The following is a 17,933-nucleotide window of genomic DNA, read 5'->3' on the forward strand; positions in this document are numbered from 1 at the left end:
TTAAAGTCAGGAAATGCAGTGTTACTGATGCCACTCCATCTCTAGCTCACATTTGGGAAAAGAAATGGCCCTATGAAATAAGCAAAGGTCTATTATTAAGACCTGTAAAGGGGAGACTACAAAAGGCATGCTGGCACATCTTTAACTTCAGGAAGCCCAAAAGAGATTTGATGTAATAAAAGACCCTGGTACCGTACAACACACTGCTAACCTACAGGATTCAAAAGAGAAAAACATACCACTAGAAAGGCAAGTTGGTACGGCTGACACATATAACTGAAAGTAGAAGAAAAAGAATTCTGAAGTTCTGATAACCTTTGAGAATAATTTTTCAAATGTTACTGAGATCTTGCACAGTTCCATTCTCACAGTAACTACAAGTAAATTTTATAGGTTTTAGTGGCTCTGTTTTTCTTATTATTATTTCTGCAAATTCATCCACAGTCATAGAGTTTTGTGACTCATGCTTCATAGCAAAGGACTGAACACTTATGTGGAAAATAAAAAACCACAGACTCAAACCCAGTAATTAAAAAGAAAAGTACATGCACACACACAGTCATCCAGGAGTTTGGAAAGGATATAAAACCACAAGCTTGAGAGCATAAGCAAACTCCTAGTTATTAAAAGTTATGATGACATTTATCCGGTGGGCAAATTATTTCATTATTGTCTCCTGCAGAGTCTTTTGAACTTTCCTCTCAAGCAGCTGGCAAGAGGATATTGGACTAAATACAGTGTCTTAATCCAGTATGGCAACATCTATTTTCTTAGTAACTACAAAATTTTTACAGAAGAATTGAGACACAGCAGATTCCACTTGAGATCCCCCTAGAACTATGCCATTATGTACTACTAATAGGATTAAGCAAAATTATGAGAAATGCCTTTTTTATTTAGAAAACATATCAGGGTTAATCTCAAATAAGAACATGACTTAAGATTTATTTTTTTTTAATTAACTCCTTCAAATTGTCAAATAATGAAACTTTTTCATACGAGGAACAGAAAAAAGTACTTCTAGAAAAGATTCACACGCTTCCCTAGATATATGACAGCAAAAATCATACAGCCAGATTAGCTGAAAGTCACAATGATTTGCTCTGCTAAGGAACCTACAAGTTTGATGTGGCTCAACTGAAGGCTTTCATCAAGATATGCAATAAATATTCAATTACAGAATAAATACATGAGGCAGAATAAAATTCAGCATAAAATCCCAGAGCTGTGAATTTAACAGGGATAAAAAAAAGTTTGCATTTGCAAAGCAAACAAGCTACGAACACAAGAAATAGGTGTGAAGAACAAGGCTGGGCCACCTTTCTTCAAATCAGTCGTCACGCTCCATTAGCCCTCCAAGCCAGCTCTACTCATATTTCTGAAGACCTGTAACACTTCATAAGGCCATGGATATACAGTCCTCAATCCATCATTAACATCCTAGCAAGCCCCTCCCTGGCTACAGCGAGCTATACAGTGCTGCTCCCAGTGACACAAGGGGGTAACTGTCCTGCTAGTTTGAGCCAGCGGATTCTCTCCACAGGCCTAGGTCAAGCTCCTGTTCCAACCACAGAGGTGGCAAACCCAGTCCTGAATATCCCGAACACTAATATACATCCCTCACCTGCACTGTAGTAGAGATCGGGTCTTTCCAGAATATCCCCTTCATGGATGTAGGGCTCAATGGGATCATCCCCATACAGGTACTGCTCGCTGTCATCCATCTGCCGACTCTCCACCATCTCCAGCCACTGAGAGTTGTGCCATCGAAACTTCTCGCTCTGGATTTTTTTAGCCCATTCCTCATCATATTCCTGTTAAAAAATCACCACACAATATTTTAGGATGAGGTATAGACAGAACTGTTTGGTTTAACAGGAAATGGCAGAGGAATTTAATGTCAGCAAAAGACATCAGTTTCAGGGTTCAGTGACTTAGATCCTCTATTGAGTTTGCAGGGTACTGTAAGCAAACAAGGGAATGATTTTGCAAGCACTAGGTGTTATTCTGATTTTGCATATGCAGCAGTACAATCTTCCTGTCATGGTTTGTAACTTTACAACCATCCAGAAAAAAATCCTGCTTTGAGCAGCGAAGTTCCATCAGTCTCATTTGGTTTATGCAGAAGAGCCAATTACTGCAATTGTCAGGGGGATTTCAGTAATTAATTACTAACACTGGCCAAATACCCTATACATCCTCATTAGATAAGCATTCACTAGGACAACTGGTTACTAGAAAATACAAAAAAAAAAGGTTGCGATAAAACCAATAAATCTTTATTTTGTTTCCCAACCTCCAATAAGACAGAATTTAATTTTCAACTTCTTGTCAAATTTTATAATGGCTCTCTATGTTTAATACTGAATACCCACAAAAACAGTGCACAATATCTGTAACAAAGATATGGAAATCTAAGATACAAAACTAAAATCTGAGATGAACTTCTCCAAAAAGCTGGGGAAAGCAGGATATAGGCTCCAGCCACTGTGGAAACAAAACGTAGGCATGAAATTTCAGTCTGGATTACAGCCTGATTGCACTCAAGTGATGTGATAGTGAATATAAAGGAGTATTGGAGGGAAGTGACATAGCCTACAGTCACTGCAATCAGCTGTTTTGAAAGCCCTTCTAAACAGATCAGACTAGGTGGGCTGATGATTACCATGGAGGGAACACAGACCTGGGGATAATACTCAGTTTCTCAATACTACTGGAAAGATAGGGCACAGCTAACTATAGCAAACTCATCAACATACAAAATTTGCAGACGTTACCAATATGCAAAGATTCACAAATAATGCACCATGGTTAGTCCTTTTTAATCAAAGGACTGTAAACAAGAATAACATTCATAAACGAAGTGTTTTTATTTGTGAGAAGAAATATCCTCATGAAACAGGTCCCACTTCACTGTCTTCTAACCTAAATTCAAATGAGAGAAAAACTGAAAATTTCTTAACTCTCATGTTGGTTAAAATATGATCTAGACAAGACTTTCCTTGGAGATCTAGCTGGGGTAGTTTAACGTTTTAAAAATCTGTTTTACTTGGCCCTTAAGGGGATGAACAGTGTTTACACAACTAGCGACAATGCCTTGGCTGCAGAAGTGGTAATTTCTTAAACTGCTCCAGCTATCCATGCAAAAGGAGACCTGTCTATAACCAGAGGTCACAAAATAGCAGTGAAGACAGAATAAGTTGCTTGAGTAGCTCAGGTTTAACTTCTGAAACCCCTGCAGGCTGAACTTGAGCTTTTAAACTGACTTAATATTCAACCTACTTTGTGTTCACTGCTATTAACCTCACACAGGTAACGCATTCTCTTGCCCTGTGTCTTTGCCACCCTTCTGACTGGTCAATAATACAAATACCAGCTGCCCCTGCCACTGTGGCAGAGGCTTCTTTCACATTGCTAACGAGGATCTAGAGCATATAAGTTTTCATGGGGAATCATGCGTCGCATTGTGCAACCACAAACCCTTGCTCCATGGCAGCAGGGTTTTAAACTTTTTTTTTTTTTTACTTGGAGAAATGGCAAGTTTCTCTTGGCTTTAAGTAGAATATAAACTCCCTTTTGATGAGACATCCATGCAAGTACCTGCACATTTGAGGCTCTGGTCAGTCTGTTGCATTATTCTAAATTTCTCCAGTTCCACCTCTGATCATCACTAATTACCAGGCTTTTCTAATTCCCCTCTGCACCATCCTGGCACACAAGAGGTCCTGTACAAAACCTGGTCTCCTGCGTAACTCCCATACACAGAGCAAGTACCACCTGTGGAATCTACAGATATTCTCAGTGGCCCCCAGCAAAATTTCAGGTTTCTGCCAGCTGTACAGCAATGCAGCAGCCTTAGGGAGTGAGAAAGAAAAAACAAAACGTCCCAAACACAAAAAAGCAACAAACACGCACCGGCACCTCATACTGTTTGGAAAAATAACATCTCATGTTATTTCTGCCTCTTGATCTTTCCCCATCACTTCCACTCTAGACTAAAAGGAAAGGCTAGAAATAACAGTGCAAAACAAGAGTTTTCCTGGAAAAAGCATGCTCATTGCTGAGATTTATAAAATGACCCATAAAAAATGAAAGGGCGTTACTTTCAATGATGACATCTGACCAGTATCTTGGCAACGTCTCCTTTTGTGCATCTGCCAGAGCTAAACTGTGGGCTATCTATTATGTCAGCCTCCAGCAGCTGTGAATTACTTACGAGCTTCAGAGAAACCCCTTGTAACTGCCAGAAATCGTACTCCAGTCTTAAGAAAATTATTCCCAGAAATCATGATTGCAAAGAAGTGGGGGAAAATAAACAAATTTAACAAACAGCAAATTAGACTAATCTGTGGAAAAGCTGAAATCCTTTTTACATTGCCTTGTTTACCTTTAAAAATTCTCAAAAGTAGAGAGGCCAGTAGCTAAATTACCTAATTCACATTTTAATCTTCCCAAAATTACAACCCCAAATGAATCCCACTTGCATGACATCACTGCTCCATTCTACAGCACTGTCTGAACATGTTGAACGTTTGTCACAAATAAACATGAACTTCTTATGTCCTTCTAAATATAATCAGTTAACATTTCTCAGATGCTAACTTATTTTTTTTTTCTTTAGGCAATGACAACAGGACAGAATATTCCTATGTATTCTACATTTCACATCCTATACCAAGAGGCTTAAAACTGCCAGGTATTTTACCTCAATCATTCATCTACATTTTGGAAAACATGATTAGCAACAGAATGGCAAATTAGCAGCTGTAAGATTGAGCGAGTGTATCTGCACATTACTTAAAAATAAATAAATAAAATCACAAGTTATCTGTTCAAGCGGTTTGGTTACTTGTTATCTTTATACGTTGTATTTCACTATGAATGAGCAACAAGAACAAAGTGACCGCACAAAAATCAGATCAATGATCAGTTTTGTCAAGAGTTTTATTCTGGCAGCAATCCTAGAAAAGGATCATTTGCAATAATGTAGAACCATTTACACAACCTCAGCACAAAAAAAGTTCATTTAAGTACTGCTACATCAAGAATATGTCTGTAGATTTTCCAAAAAAAATGTGCAGAAACACCACTGGGTAAATGATTAATGGAATAACAATAGAATGCAAGAAAAGCTGTAAATGCAGGACTAGAGCCAAAAGGCACAAAGAAACCAAATTAAAGAAGTTTAGAGCAAAACAATTCCCTAAAACACAGTGAGTCTTCCAGTAATTATATTTTGAGCTCTTAAAACTTTTTTTTGGGGGGGTTGGTTTCGGTTAGGTTTTGGTTTTTTTAACACACGAAGCACACCTTCTTTAGTAAGGAAATCCTGCAAAAAGGAAACCAGAAAACTAAAGATCATGGAGATACAAACAGAGCTTTGTGCCCTCCAGCTCTTTTAAACATGAGGTTACTAGAAAAGCAGTGGGATGGGGAACAAGAAGAAAGTGGACAGAATGTGCCTATTCTCCAACGCCCTCCCCAAATATTGCATGTGCAGAAACATAAAAGGAGGAATCCTGAAGACTGATTTTATTCTCTTTGGAGCTCCCTGACATCACTGTTTTTAACATTCGGTTTCCATAAATCCAGAAGTGTCATAGAAGATGTATGGTTCGACTCTGCAAGGAATGTGCCATCCTTTTTGAAGTTCTACTTCCAACTTTGTTTACTACTGAACCATTGAAATATTATGAAGCGTTAACTGGCCTATTATCAGAGCGTGTCTGTTCCCTATCAGGGGTCCCCTTTGTCACTGGCTTCCGTCACACCTTGTATCTGATTAACACACTATAGGATAACATAGAGCTACACAGATCTGCTTTGTGTTCTCTCACAGCTGATGAAAAACAGATTTTCCTTTTCACTTTAATGTGGTTGCCCTTTAATTGGGTCTGTAATAGGGTTCATTTGATGTAATTCCTCATACTAAACCTAAACTGCAATACAGTAAGTAGAATGCTTATTATGTTCAAGGCTGTAGTTGGTGGTACATTACATTCTTCATTATTCAACCATCCCTAAAACACAGAGTTTACATTACATTACACCACTTATTAAGAAAGACAAGCTTTATCTTGTCTAGCCATCCAAAAGTTAGGCTTTTCATCTTAGCTATGTGCCTTTATAAACCAAGGAGAGAAACAGATGTTAGGGATCACCTTCTGCAGGTGTCTATGACACCTTCCTCGGGGTAAGTACCACCGGAGGGCAATTCACTCACAAGCCAGAAAAATCCTTCTACCACTTACACCTGTGCAACCCAGAGTCACTTCTTTGCAATCAGGTTCATCACTGGGATGATGGGAAGCTAACAGAAACCTGTGATGGGAAGCTAATGGCAAGGCAGAGAAAAGAGTGAACATTCACAACCCCTAAATTTAGATGCCTACATAAAATGCATACCATGCACATGGTTCCCATATTGTCAATTGGTGAAGAGAGAAACTTATTTTTTTCCTTTGGAGGAATATAAGGTATCTCATTAGTAAGCTGTTATGAAAGCAACAGAGATGAGTGGTTTGGGTCAGCTTCCTAATCTCACAACTCCAAAAGAGCAAGGATCAATGCTAGAAGGAAATCCACCCAAGACAGGTTTATGTGAAGCCTGCAGCGTGGTTACTCGTCTGGTCCAGGTAGAGCCTTTCCTGCTGGGTGCATGTTCTTTGCCACAAAAAGCACTAGCCACCAAAGCAGACTGCAAATTTAACAATGCACAAGTTGATCAGCGAAAACATGTATCAACAGTTCAGCCTGCAGCCCCACACCTCAGCTGCTCTCTGCCCACCTCTCTGTATTCACGGTTGTTGGAGGATAACAGAGGACCAAGAGATACCAGAGAAAGGAGGAGCCTGGACAAGTGAAGGGAGAACCTTTTTTCCTGGAGTGACTACAGCACTCTTCATGGAAAGAAGACACCAAGCTGGAGTCAAAGGTTATCTGTTTTCAGAGTGTGTTGCCTGTTCAAATAAAGCCCACACCAAATCCCTGTGGTCTGCTCTTTCTCGGTTCTAAGAGAGGTGGCCAACAACTTGCACAGCTGGCCCCAAATCCCAGAGCACCGAGGGTTCACAGCACATTCCTGCTGCTTATGCAAAATTCCAGCACTCCCAACAAGGAGGATTTGTGTCACTTAGCTAACACGGAAAGATGCAAGATGTTCATTAACACAGCTTTCCATACAAGTCAAACGTTATTTGGCATTCATTACCAATACTTGGGGGAAAGAATGAAAGCTAGAAAAACATCTTAGGCATGAGGCCCTTTTTAAATGACAGGGACAATGCTGTAGCTATCTAGAAGACATTTTACTTCTGCAGGAAGCATAATGATCCACTCCTCATCATAAGAGAAACAAGATGGTACAGCAGGCCTGGAATCAAAGCTGTTAAAATACTGAATAGAAAACTGGGGGGAAAACTCAGACTACACAGTCCAAAGATCTGGCTATGGTTAACTAACTATTCTTTGAATAAGTGAGAAAAATAATTTAGCTGCAATAAGACTGAGCTAGGAGCAGAAAAAGGATTTGAAGCCCAAGAGACTAATAACCCCCTCAGCTCTTGATAATATTGTCCAAGACGAACAGAGTAAAATCATATTGAGTAAGTTGACATTTCTTTTCAAAGGCTTCGAGTTGCAGGGGTCCAGGCATCTGAGGCAAAGGAAAAGGGAACTTCATTTGCTTGAGACTCTTACACCAGCTGTTGATTCCAGGCTTTCAGCTGAGCCATGCGACCTGTCCTGCTTCGGGTGTACAAGTACACTGAACTAGCTGCTTGGCGTTGAGACTCGGCACATGACAGGAGTCTGAAGTATTCCTAAATTATCAACGCAGACTTTCTTTTTGATGAAAGAGGTATCTTGCATCTACCAGTGCAAAGCTGAGACTCCCCAGTACATACTATGCTAAAGCAGCACATCTGTTTCAGTTCATCAGAGTCCAGCCAAGCTATATTAAATAAATCAACACCAGTGTAACATTTCCATAATTTCTGTGACAATTACTTTACTACAGAAAGCATACCTCCCCTAAGGCTTATAAGGCATCTGATTTTCTTCAGTGTTATTTCAATCACACTATACAGAGCTTACTGATGAGTGAAAGGAGGATTTGTCTCTCTGAGAAGAAATTACTTTCAAATCTCTTTTCTCCAACATTTAGTTTCTGATTTCCATCATCAGAACTAATCCTGTCAACGTCTATGGAACAACAAGACCAAAAACTTAAGTTTTTCTTGGGGTGGATCTAGCACAGATAAGAAGCTTCACCCATCTTAATGATTGTGTCTGTTCAGACACCTCAGAAGTCACTGGTTGTGTAAAACTGCCACATAACCAAACACCTCTGTGTTTACAGTCTGCTTTACTGCATCCTCTGAGCTGAATGGCAAAACACCTATCAAGATCTGAGGTTCTGATAACTTACTGTTTCAGGTTTTCTCCCATCACCATCTAGAAAAAGTTGCCTTTTTTTTGCCTGTGATTTTTGGTACAACCAGCTTACAACATTGCTGCGAAAGCGATCAACTAGTGGTTCTCTCTGTCATCCAGAAAAGACGGCACACAGTGCTTTCCGTTCCCCTCTGGGGCACGGTGTTAGTTGTGCTTTATGCACCTTACAACCCAACAGCTAGATAATAAAGCTAAAAAGACCTTTTCAGAAAGGGAACTCTCCTACCTTATCAGTGAACTCCATCTGAAGTGTGGCACTGCCCCACAACCAAACTTAAAAGTAATTTACCACCCTGCAAGCTACTCACAGTAGCTGCTTGATACCTTATCCTTACTCCCAGTAATGAGAGTACCACATCATTTCCTCCCTTTCTTCCTCCTCAAGGCCCTACAAGTCCTGTCCAGTGCTGCTTCTTGCAAGTTGAGAAGCCTTTCCCATCCATTATCATAGCGCTCCTCACTTACTCACGGCTAGCATAAACACTACTTCTTGGGAAGAAAGAAAAAGCCAAGTACATTTTACTCAGATGTTAATACTGAAGATGAATCTGTGTCTTAATGTATTTATTCTTCTAGATCCTATAAAATAAGTGATGCTTAATAATATTACTAACATAACTTTTCAGTAACTATGTACTACAATGTACCACATTGGAAAGCTCGCCCATATGAACAGATCAATGTCTGAGATACTTGGAAATTGCACTGGCCCCAAGATAAAACAAGCATTGGGAGCAGTTGGATTGTCCAGCCTCATCCAGAAGAAAAAAACACCACAAAACCAAGAACTTTCTACTGTTTGCACTGGAGACATCCCTGGAAATAACTGATCTTGGTAAGCTGAACATAATGCTCATCATAAAAACGTACTAAGTGCAAATTCATTTTAGTTGGAATCTTGTCTTTAATGAATGTCACCAGCAACTCTGTCACTAACTAGTGAGCATGATTTTCATTTCATACCTCTAGGAAACAAAACCAGAACCAGTTAGAAAGAATTCCAACATAGAAAGTGTTGTGATGTTTTATTTCTTTTTCTTTGACGAATATTAAATTAGAAGGCATTACTACTGAGTATTACAAAAAAAAGACAAAATTGACTACAGTACTGTCCAGTGCAAGTTAGATCTTATGCTATGTTAAACCTTTCAGAGAACAAGCTGCAATATGTGTAATTCAGCTAAAGAAGAAAATAAGCAGATGACATGAAAGGCATTAAGGCAGTCAAAGACACTACTCTTGACTCATAGTTAAGTTCTCTTTGGCTAAAAGATTTAATTCCATGATAGCTATTCTACATCCAAAAGGATGTACAGTCTTGTACAATCCTAAGACACTATGAAATGCTGAAATTTCTTTTTGACAATAGAATTCGATCCAATTAAATGGGCCAGGAGGAATTTTAACAATGAAATGCAACTATTGAGTAGAATCAGCTTCACAATGTCTTTATTTCAATGAAGAATACCACAGAAAAAATTAAACACTTCTAGAGTCAAGGATCTCCAGAAGCAGATCATACACACTATATGAGCTAAGAGAGCAACAGCGCTTCATAATTTAGTATTCTTTCTTTGTTCCAAGTTAGCAGTTTAATACAAAACAACTGTCCCAAAAGTTTATTGTGATCAATCGACAGTTGGACAAACTAAGTCATACAGCTAAAGGAAAGCTATTCAAAACAGCATTAAAAAGTTCAACATTATACTGACTGTTCCCCCAGTAGAAAACCACCAGCTTTAGAATCACTGCCCACATTCTCTTTTTGAAACAAATATTGGCACCAGGCAATGTAAAAAAGCTGAATAAAAGCTGCTGGGTAACAAGAGCTATTTGCTTGGAGACCTAAGAAATAATGAAAGCTTAAATAAATTAATCATATTACATAAGTATGTTAAGTATAAAAACATTCTTTAAAAGTGTCTGTAGCGTAAAGCTAACTGGTATGAATTTTCCAAGTGTATATGCATTTTTGGAAGTTTGGTACACAGCCTAGATTAATGACTATCCTTGCCCCAGAAAAATTCAGCTTTTGCCTACGTGATTAGAAAGTTGCACATAAAAAGTATTCTCAATATGCAACATATTGCTACTTAGTTATTTTAGAATTATCTCATGCAAAGAGGTTCTCAAAGGACAGATGACCAAAAAAAAAAAACCAAACCACCCCAGACCTACCGCTATAATATCCAAAGTGTTGTCACAAACTTTGCGAATCTCAGCATTTTTATCATGCATCAGGTCTATAAGATATGCTGGAGCCTCTGGAAAGAAACTGTTAAGGACAAAAGCTTTTTGGTTTTGTATTTTTGTTTTGTTTTGTTGGGTTTGTGTTTGTTTTTTTTTTTTTTGGGGGGGGGGGAGTTTGCCTTTTTTGGTTGGTTGGTTTTTTGTTTATTTGTTTTGTTTTGATTGGTTTGTTTATTTTGTTTTTGGTGGTGGTGTTTGCTTTTTTCTACTGCCCTGCGTTCTTCTAACTGCAAATTTCATTAAGAACCCTAGTCAGGAATTTTCCATCACATGTGATGTTCGGCAGCCTTCACCCAACCATTTTTTTTTAATCACTTTTGAAGATACCCAAATATTCTTCAAAATTGCTGAAAAAATAATTATGTGCCCCCTACAAAGAAAATACATTCTGATCTGTTACAGGAAATCCGTGCACCTAATGTGTTAGTCTAAAAGGCATAGATTCTGTGGAATGGTTTAATCTTTTGAGACTGTTACTTTTGTAAGCTTTAGGGAGACTTATTTAAAAACAAAAAAAATTTCTAACATATTCATCTCAAAAAATATTGAAGATAATACATTGTGCAAACAATAACATTAATACTGGTCTCATCCAATTTGAATGAGAAAAGCATTGTTCAAATGTTGGTGCTTTATCATTACAGATATGGAAAGAGAGATGCAAATTTATTTCTTTTTAAAGTTAGTCACCTAGAGTCCAAACAGGAGATAAACAACAACATCCTAAATGGTTTCTCAGATACTCCACAGAGCTCAAAGGAAAAAGGGCATTAAGAAGCAGTCCTTGTATTGCTAGTAATCACTAATCTACTATGCCTACAAGGCCCCACTATTCTTTACATTTCAATAAAATTTAACATTTGGTTAAGGCGCACAAAGGCAGCTTGTGGCTCTTTCCACGCTTTGAGGCTCATCTGAATAAGCTCAACATCAGCAGTAACTGAAAGAATCAGTAGTAAGAACTGAATAAGAGTTATAAGTACCATACAAAAAAATGACTAGATCCATGACAGAAGAAAACTGAAGAACAGATTTTGTCACAGACAGGTGAAAAAAGGAAAAAAAGGAAAGCCAGGAACAGAAATCAACATCTCCATAGTGGGAAGAAGCTGGGAGACTTACACCAAAAATGAAATTCAAAGAACAATTAGGTGTACAAAAAATACAGAGCAGGCATAATTTACATTGTCTAGACTGATATAAGAGAAAATGAGATTAAAATATTTTAGTGCACATATAACTTCAGACTATGCAACATATGTGTAATGGTTCAGTGCAAGAAGTTTGTCTGTGCTCTATGTAAGTTCTTCTATGGGCTGTGATTTTGACTATGATTTGCAAAACAAATTCATATAATAACTCAGATTGGATAGGAACTAATGAGCCATCTGATCCAGTGATCCCCCTCCTACCTCCCTCCTTGTTTCAAAGCCAACTAAATTTTAATCTCTACTATTAATCTTGCAGTCCCTCTACATGCCTTGGCTGCTTGGACTTTTTCTTCAGTTGAAATAAACCACTTACAAATAAACCGCTGAGATCAGGAGGTTTATGTAAGAGAAATATAGGACAAACATCAGTGACGGCAAATTAAGTGCTGTAATTTTAGATGTTTAATCTTTAAAAAGATACGGGTTTCCTTGATAATGACATCTCTGGTGGCTTGGTGGAAGACCATCTGATAAAATACATAGATGATCTGGCAGACAAATTCATCATCTTCTTGCTGAGCTGTAAGAGAAAAAACAAACACACACACACACACCACAATTTCAGATCTCACAACTAGAAGCTCTTGATGCTTACAGAAAGCCCAGCTCTTACACGTCAGCTAGACAGTTCAGTGGTATGCATGAAATCTCCTCCCCTGACAACTCAAAATTAGTGTTTTCTTCCCTGCTCCAGTCAAGTAGAAAGACTACAAACAGCAGCAAGAGTTGTGGGAAAAATCAAATCTATTAGACCACTTGTCAGTATCTCTCCATCAATAAGAGAGTAATTGCTCCTTTTGTATACAAAACACCTACCCCTGCCTTGCAAGAGAAAATGAATGGCACATTCAGTTGCAGCACAGCTACATGAATTAAACTTCTCTGAAAAACAAGACCTGAATTCAAACATGGCAATATACCATTTAGAAGCTCAATGAGTGCAGGGATGATTCCAGATTTAGCCAGCAGAGCAGCACAAGAGTCATCCATAGAAACTGTTCCAATCATTATCACCACTTCTAAAACAAGGTCATCTTCTGCAGAACCTGGTAAGTCAGAAGGCAGAAAGTATTACCTCTTAGAAAACCTTAAATTCATAGCAGTTGTATATTCATCTGTAGATATTATTCTCTTCTTCAATGTTATGTTTCCCCAACAAACACAAATTATAAAGGTAAACAGACTCTACTCTGAAAGAGCACTCTAAGTATTCTTCGAGAGACAAGACTTGGAAAGATTAACCCAACTTTGTACAGACCTGGTTTTAGTTTATCCTTGAGGTATGGAACCAGTTTGTACTCTTTCAGTACAAGTTCCCAGTCCAGATCTGGTAAGGTCAAATTTGCAAGTGTTCCCAGACATTCAATCACAAATTCCTCCTCTTCATCATTTGATATTTGAGCTGCTAAATCACCAACATAATCCTAAAGAAAATTCAGGAACAAACATCACAGGTGAATAATTTGGGTTTCTGAAGAACTCACAACTTGGTGAAATCGAACTAGTTCTCAAAAGAACACTAAGGAGACTTTTCTCCTGAAATGAGGGCTAATATGGCAGTTTCAATTTCAGCTGAAGAATAATCCAAGAAAACATTTCAGCATTCTTTCTCTCCATCCTTTCACTTTCAGGAGATGTAGATCATTTGTTCAGATGTTCCAACAGTAGCTACTACACAGAGTTTCAAAAGGCTGTTAGAAAATAAGGGAAAGACAACAGCGAACACTGTACTGCATTAGCGACAGTATTGAGCCCTCTTCTCAAAGATTTTAAGAAATAACTACAAGACTTTCTGGGACATGAACAGAGGAATCATGGATTCTATTTACTAATTCCATACTGCTTTAAGCCAATTTGGTAGTCAGTCCTCATTTTAAGAGAATGTTTAAAATATCCACAATTAGGATGTTGTGTTTTCCTGCCTTCTTTTCAAAGGGTAGCTTTCCATGGTTAACAGAACATTAAGTATTCAACATTTTATAACATCCACTTTAAAAAAAGAGACCACTTTATTTTGCCCTGTAGCTCTAAAAGCAGAGATTTAGGATAACTGTTAATTGTTATAATGTGCACTCCAGCAGTTGGGTGTTGTAGGGTTTTTTTGTTGTTGTTTGCTCATTTTTGCTTGTTTGTTTTGGAACAGGGTCTTACTGGATACAGCTTAAGATCTGTTTTTCCTGTTGTGAGGGATCCAAACTCTGATCTACCAGCTGAGATAGCCTTATAAAACAAAACATAATCAACTCATGACAGCCAAGAAAACTTTTCCAGCAGGAAGAATGAGAGATCATGTTAGGTATCACACAGTACTTACAATAAACAGGCTTTTAGATGGTCCATCATGTTGTGAAATATTCCTGATCATCTTCATTAACAATGGGTCCTTAAATTTCAAAGCCCGCTTCATTAGCATTTTCAAACCATTTCCTGAAAAGAAACAAACACTTGGGAAAACCTCCAAATATTAAAAAAAAAAAAAAAAAAAAAAAAGGAAAAATACTGGCTGATCAAAAAACACCACCGCACACATACAAAAAAACCCCAAACGGCCTTAATTTTTAAAAGTTTGAACAGAAACAGTGAAGAATCTGGACAGGAACTTTTTCTTCTCCCAAATTTAAGTTGAAAAGAAGAGACCAATTCTGTATAAATTCTATAGTTTCTTTAAAACAACTACAGTGACCGTATGTAGTGGTGGGACACTTAAAGTCAGATAAATAACTAAAAGCTTCGGCTGTCCTCAGTTATTTATTCAGACCAAGAAAGGTTCTAGATCTGAACGATTATCCTATCATCAAGTGCAGTTAGTGGAGACGCAGCCCAGCTGTTGGTACGAGCCCAAAGACATGTCTCCCCACTCTACAGAATAACTACATTGTTATGGTTTTAAAAGATTATTTACCAGTCCTGTAGATCATTACATGGGAATACCACATAACAAAACTGCTAGTATGAAAATAATGAAGTTTTAAAAGCAACGTAGTGAGCTAGTGAATGAAATGCATAATGCATCTACACCACATAACAAAATACTAGAACCCAAAAGCTGCTCAACTAAATAGAAACAGCGGAAAGATGCAACCAAGTGACATCACTGTGCTATTAGTTTGGTACTGGCAGGTGAAACACCAGTTAGCTGAAGATGGATTTTAGACATCAGGTAGAACAAAATATTTCCATACAGCCATAGTTTCCCACAGTAATGTCATCAGTGTGTTTTGCAGAACTGCATGCACATATGAGAGACGTGGGCATGTGTGGCTACTCAGTGTCATTCCTGCCACCAAGATCAATCTAAGGAAGGATATGGCCATTTACCTGCAATTATTACCCAAACAGGTGCATTTTATTTACAAAAATACGTATACATTAATAAGTAACTCAAAAAAATATACATAAATTATATATGTAAGCATATTAAATAATACATTTAAAGTGTTGCCATGTCCAAGAATACAGTAAAATCTCAGTATGCTTACCTTCACAGATAAGTTGTACATTTCTTTTGTTAGCAGCAAGGTTAATACAGAAAGAAATAAGCTCCAGGTCAACTCGTTCATCCGGACATTCAAAAAGCATCTTCTTTAACTGGCAAGAAACACAAGCATACTTAAGTCATTAATCTTTCCAAAGCATTAGAAGAGCAATGTTATGATGTTAACCACAGTATCTTTTTTTTTTTTTTTAATTAATATTCAGCATTTCTAGAGAAACAGTAAAGTTATAAAGGTTGAGGGCACAAAATGTATAGTTTCATTATTTGGGGACAACGACATTTATAAAAGTGGCAGTCGCTCATGACCCGAGTTACTTACATTTTATTGCTACCACTGAATTTTTTTTATTTTCTACTTTTTTTTTTTTTTTTTTTTTTTTTAAGTTGTGAATGGGTAAACTTGTTTTGAAAGTTTAGGTAAACTTAACATAGAAAAAACACCCCACAACTTAGTACCACAGAAAGTCAGATTAATACCCGGTTGCTTAATAAAATTACAACTCTAAACAGATACTTAATTGCAGAAAAATTCTACAATTATTTTGCTTTGAGATTACTCTGTGGATAGGTAAATTAGCTATATCTGCAGCAATGTGCTTCATTTTTGCAGCTTCCATTGCTAGCACTGATGATTTCTCAATAGTAGTCCTGTTCTTTTGGTAACGGGACAGAACAATTCAGGTTAACATAAGTATACGATCACCTATAATCCTGTTCCAACTGTTCAGTAAACATCACTGAATTCCCGAATGATTCTCTAGGGAAAAAGACCTACGGATTGCCATCATTTTATACACCTGGCACTTGTATTACTTATTACATCACAAGCTAGCTATCTAGTCTCACTTTGTTCAATATGAACATTTTTTTGAAATGGCATATCGAATATACAAACACAACTCAAACACATTTATTTTTTTTTCCTCTGTTTCCAGCCACAACAGACAAGTTGCACAGCTTCCTCATTGAGGGGCAGCAGGACGTCACCCCATTTGCTCCTAAAACCTGCTCAGTTCATAAGACACGCCAAGATTATAATGCAAAACAGGACTGAGATTACTGGCAGTAGAAACAACTGAACCTAAAGATAAGCAGGACATAAGGTACAAAAAATGTAGCTCAGTTTGTGTCAAAAAGGGGTGGGAGTAGAAGAAAGCAACAACTAATCATTTAATACTTGTGTGCTTGCCCCCTGGTGGAAAGACAGTTTCTAAAGCATTAAAAACTAGAGAAAGCGGGTGAGCATCCCATTTAGAGAGAGGGATGAAAAAGAACAATAAAACTACAGGTATTTCACACCGAAGTATTTTACTGCAGCCATTCTGAATGCTTTTCTATTATCAGATAGCAGGCTGCCACTCCAAGTGGACCGAAATAAAATAATAGTTAAAAAAAAATATATATGTTACAACATAGTTATTAATCTCTTTTTCTGGGAGTTTCATTTATTGTTTAAAAACATGTCATTTATTTCTTCCTCCCTTTCTTAAAACGGCAGAATCATATTTCCCTAGGTTGTTTTAAGAACTTATAAATTCCCCAGTTTATTAAATCTGCAAGCCTGACAGTGAATTAACCAGAGAAGAAAGTTGCCACTTAACAAGTAGAACATGAGCTTTGAAAAAATCACCCCCTGCAACTCTTCTGTTACAAAACCTTTAAAAACAGATTTTTAAAACCCCTTCAAATAATTTGAAGGGAAACATTCTCATTACTTACACAATACAAAATCTGTGGAAATTAGATGTTTAACAAGATGGGATTACACTGTTAATTACAGAACTACTTCTCTATAAAAACAAAAAATATATCCAGTTTCAATTAAAGCTGTTCAAATTTTAAAATAATAGTTTCGTATGAGCTCCATGTTTCCTATTATGTCTTCATTTAATTTGATTGCTTCTTGTGCCACTTCAAAAGGAAGAGTAATTGCTGCCAAATAGGAAATATTAAAATTAAATTTGTTCTGCTTTTACTATGTCCATTGTCATCTTTTACTGATTTAACAGGAAGGCAGTAAAAAGGCTGCCGCATGTGCAATGAAGAGGCAGTAGTGTTCAATCAGACAAGTCCCATATTGAGTATCAGATACCACAGACCAGGACTGAAATCACTGTGTCTAGACTCTCTGGCACCTGACTTCACTTATTTACCAGTGACCAGAGGCCAACCCCCACAGCTCTCTGCTCACATACACCTCTGTCCAACCCCCTCCCCAAGCCCGGCTCAAACATCTTTGAATGATTATGCCAGAACTGCATGCCTCAGGAATCTCTCCTGACCAGCTACTCCCTAACTCGGCTGTTTGAAGTGATGCTCTGGTTTCTGAACTTCAGCAGATAATGGCGGACAGGAGCAAAGGGTGCTGTCAAGAGAGGACGTTTACCAGCATTAAGCTGAAAAGAAGCTTATAGATCAAAGAGGGGCCAAACAGGACAACCGTGGTGGAAAACATGTGGGTAGCTGCGGAGAACCTTGCACACGGCTCTGCGGTAAAATATTAAATATCGCCATGACATCAC

At 37.8% G+C, this 17,933-nt stretch overlaps 1 protein-coding gene across 1 annotated transcript in view; it reads right to left on the reverse strand.

The window, feature by feature from the left end:
• Positions 1 to 17,933, reverse strand: part of KIFAP3 (kinesin associated protein 3) — a 70,188-nt gene that overhangs the window by 21,957 nt on the left and 30,298 nt on the right. Inside the window, exons 12-18 of the mRNA XM_082054145.1 lie at positions 15,395 to 15,503; positions 14,230 to 14,342; positions 13,174 to 13,339; positions 12,836 to 12,961; positions 12,337 to 12,435; positions 10,633 to 10,718; positions 1,625 to 1,814 (exon numbers count right to left, since the gene is read on the reverse strand). Of these exons, the coding sequence (XP_081910271.1) occupies positions 1,625 to 1,814; positions 10,633 to 10,718; positions 12,337 to 12,435; positions 12,836 to 12,961; positions 13,174 to 13,339; positions 14,230 to 14,342; positions 15,395 to 15,503 (889 nt within the window). The remainder of the gene's footprint in view (positions 1 to 1,624; positions 1,815 to 10,632; positions 10,719 to 12,336; positions 12,436 to 12,835; positions 12,962 to 13,173; positions 13,340 to 14,229; positions 14,343 to 15,394; positions 15,504 to 17,933) is intronic.

This window comes from Streptopelia decaocto (genome assembly GCF_964273445.1).
Source record: "Streptopelia decaocto genome assembly, chromosome: 5".
Classification (NCBI taxonomy): domain Eukaryota; kingdom Metazoa; phylum Chordata; class Aves; order Columbiformes; family Columbidae; genus Streptopelia; species Streptopelia decaocto.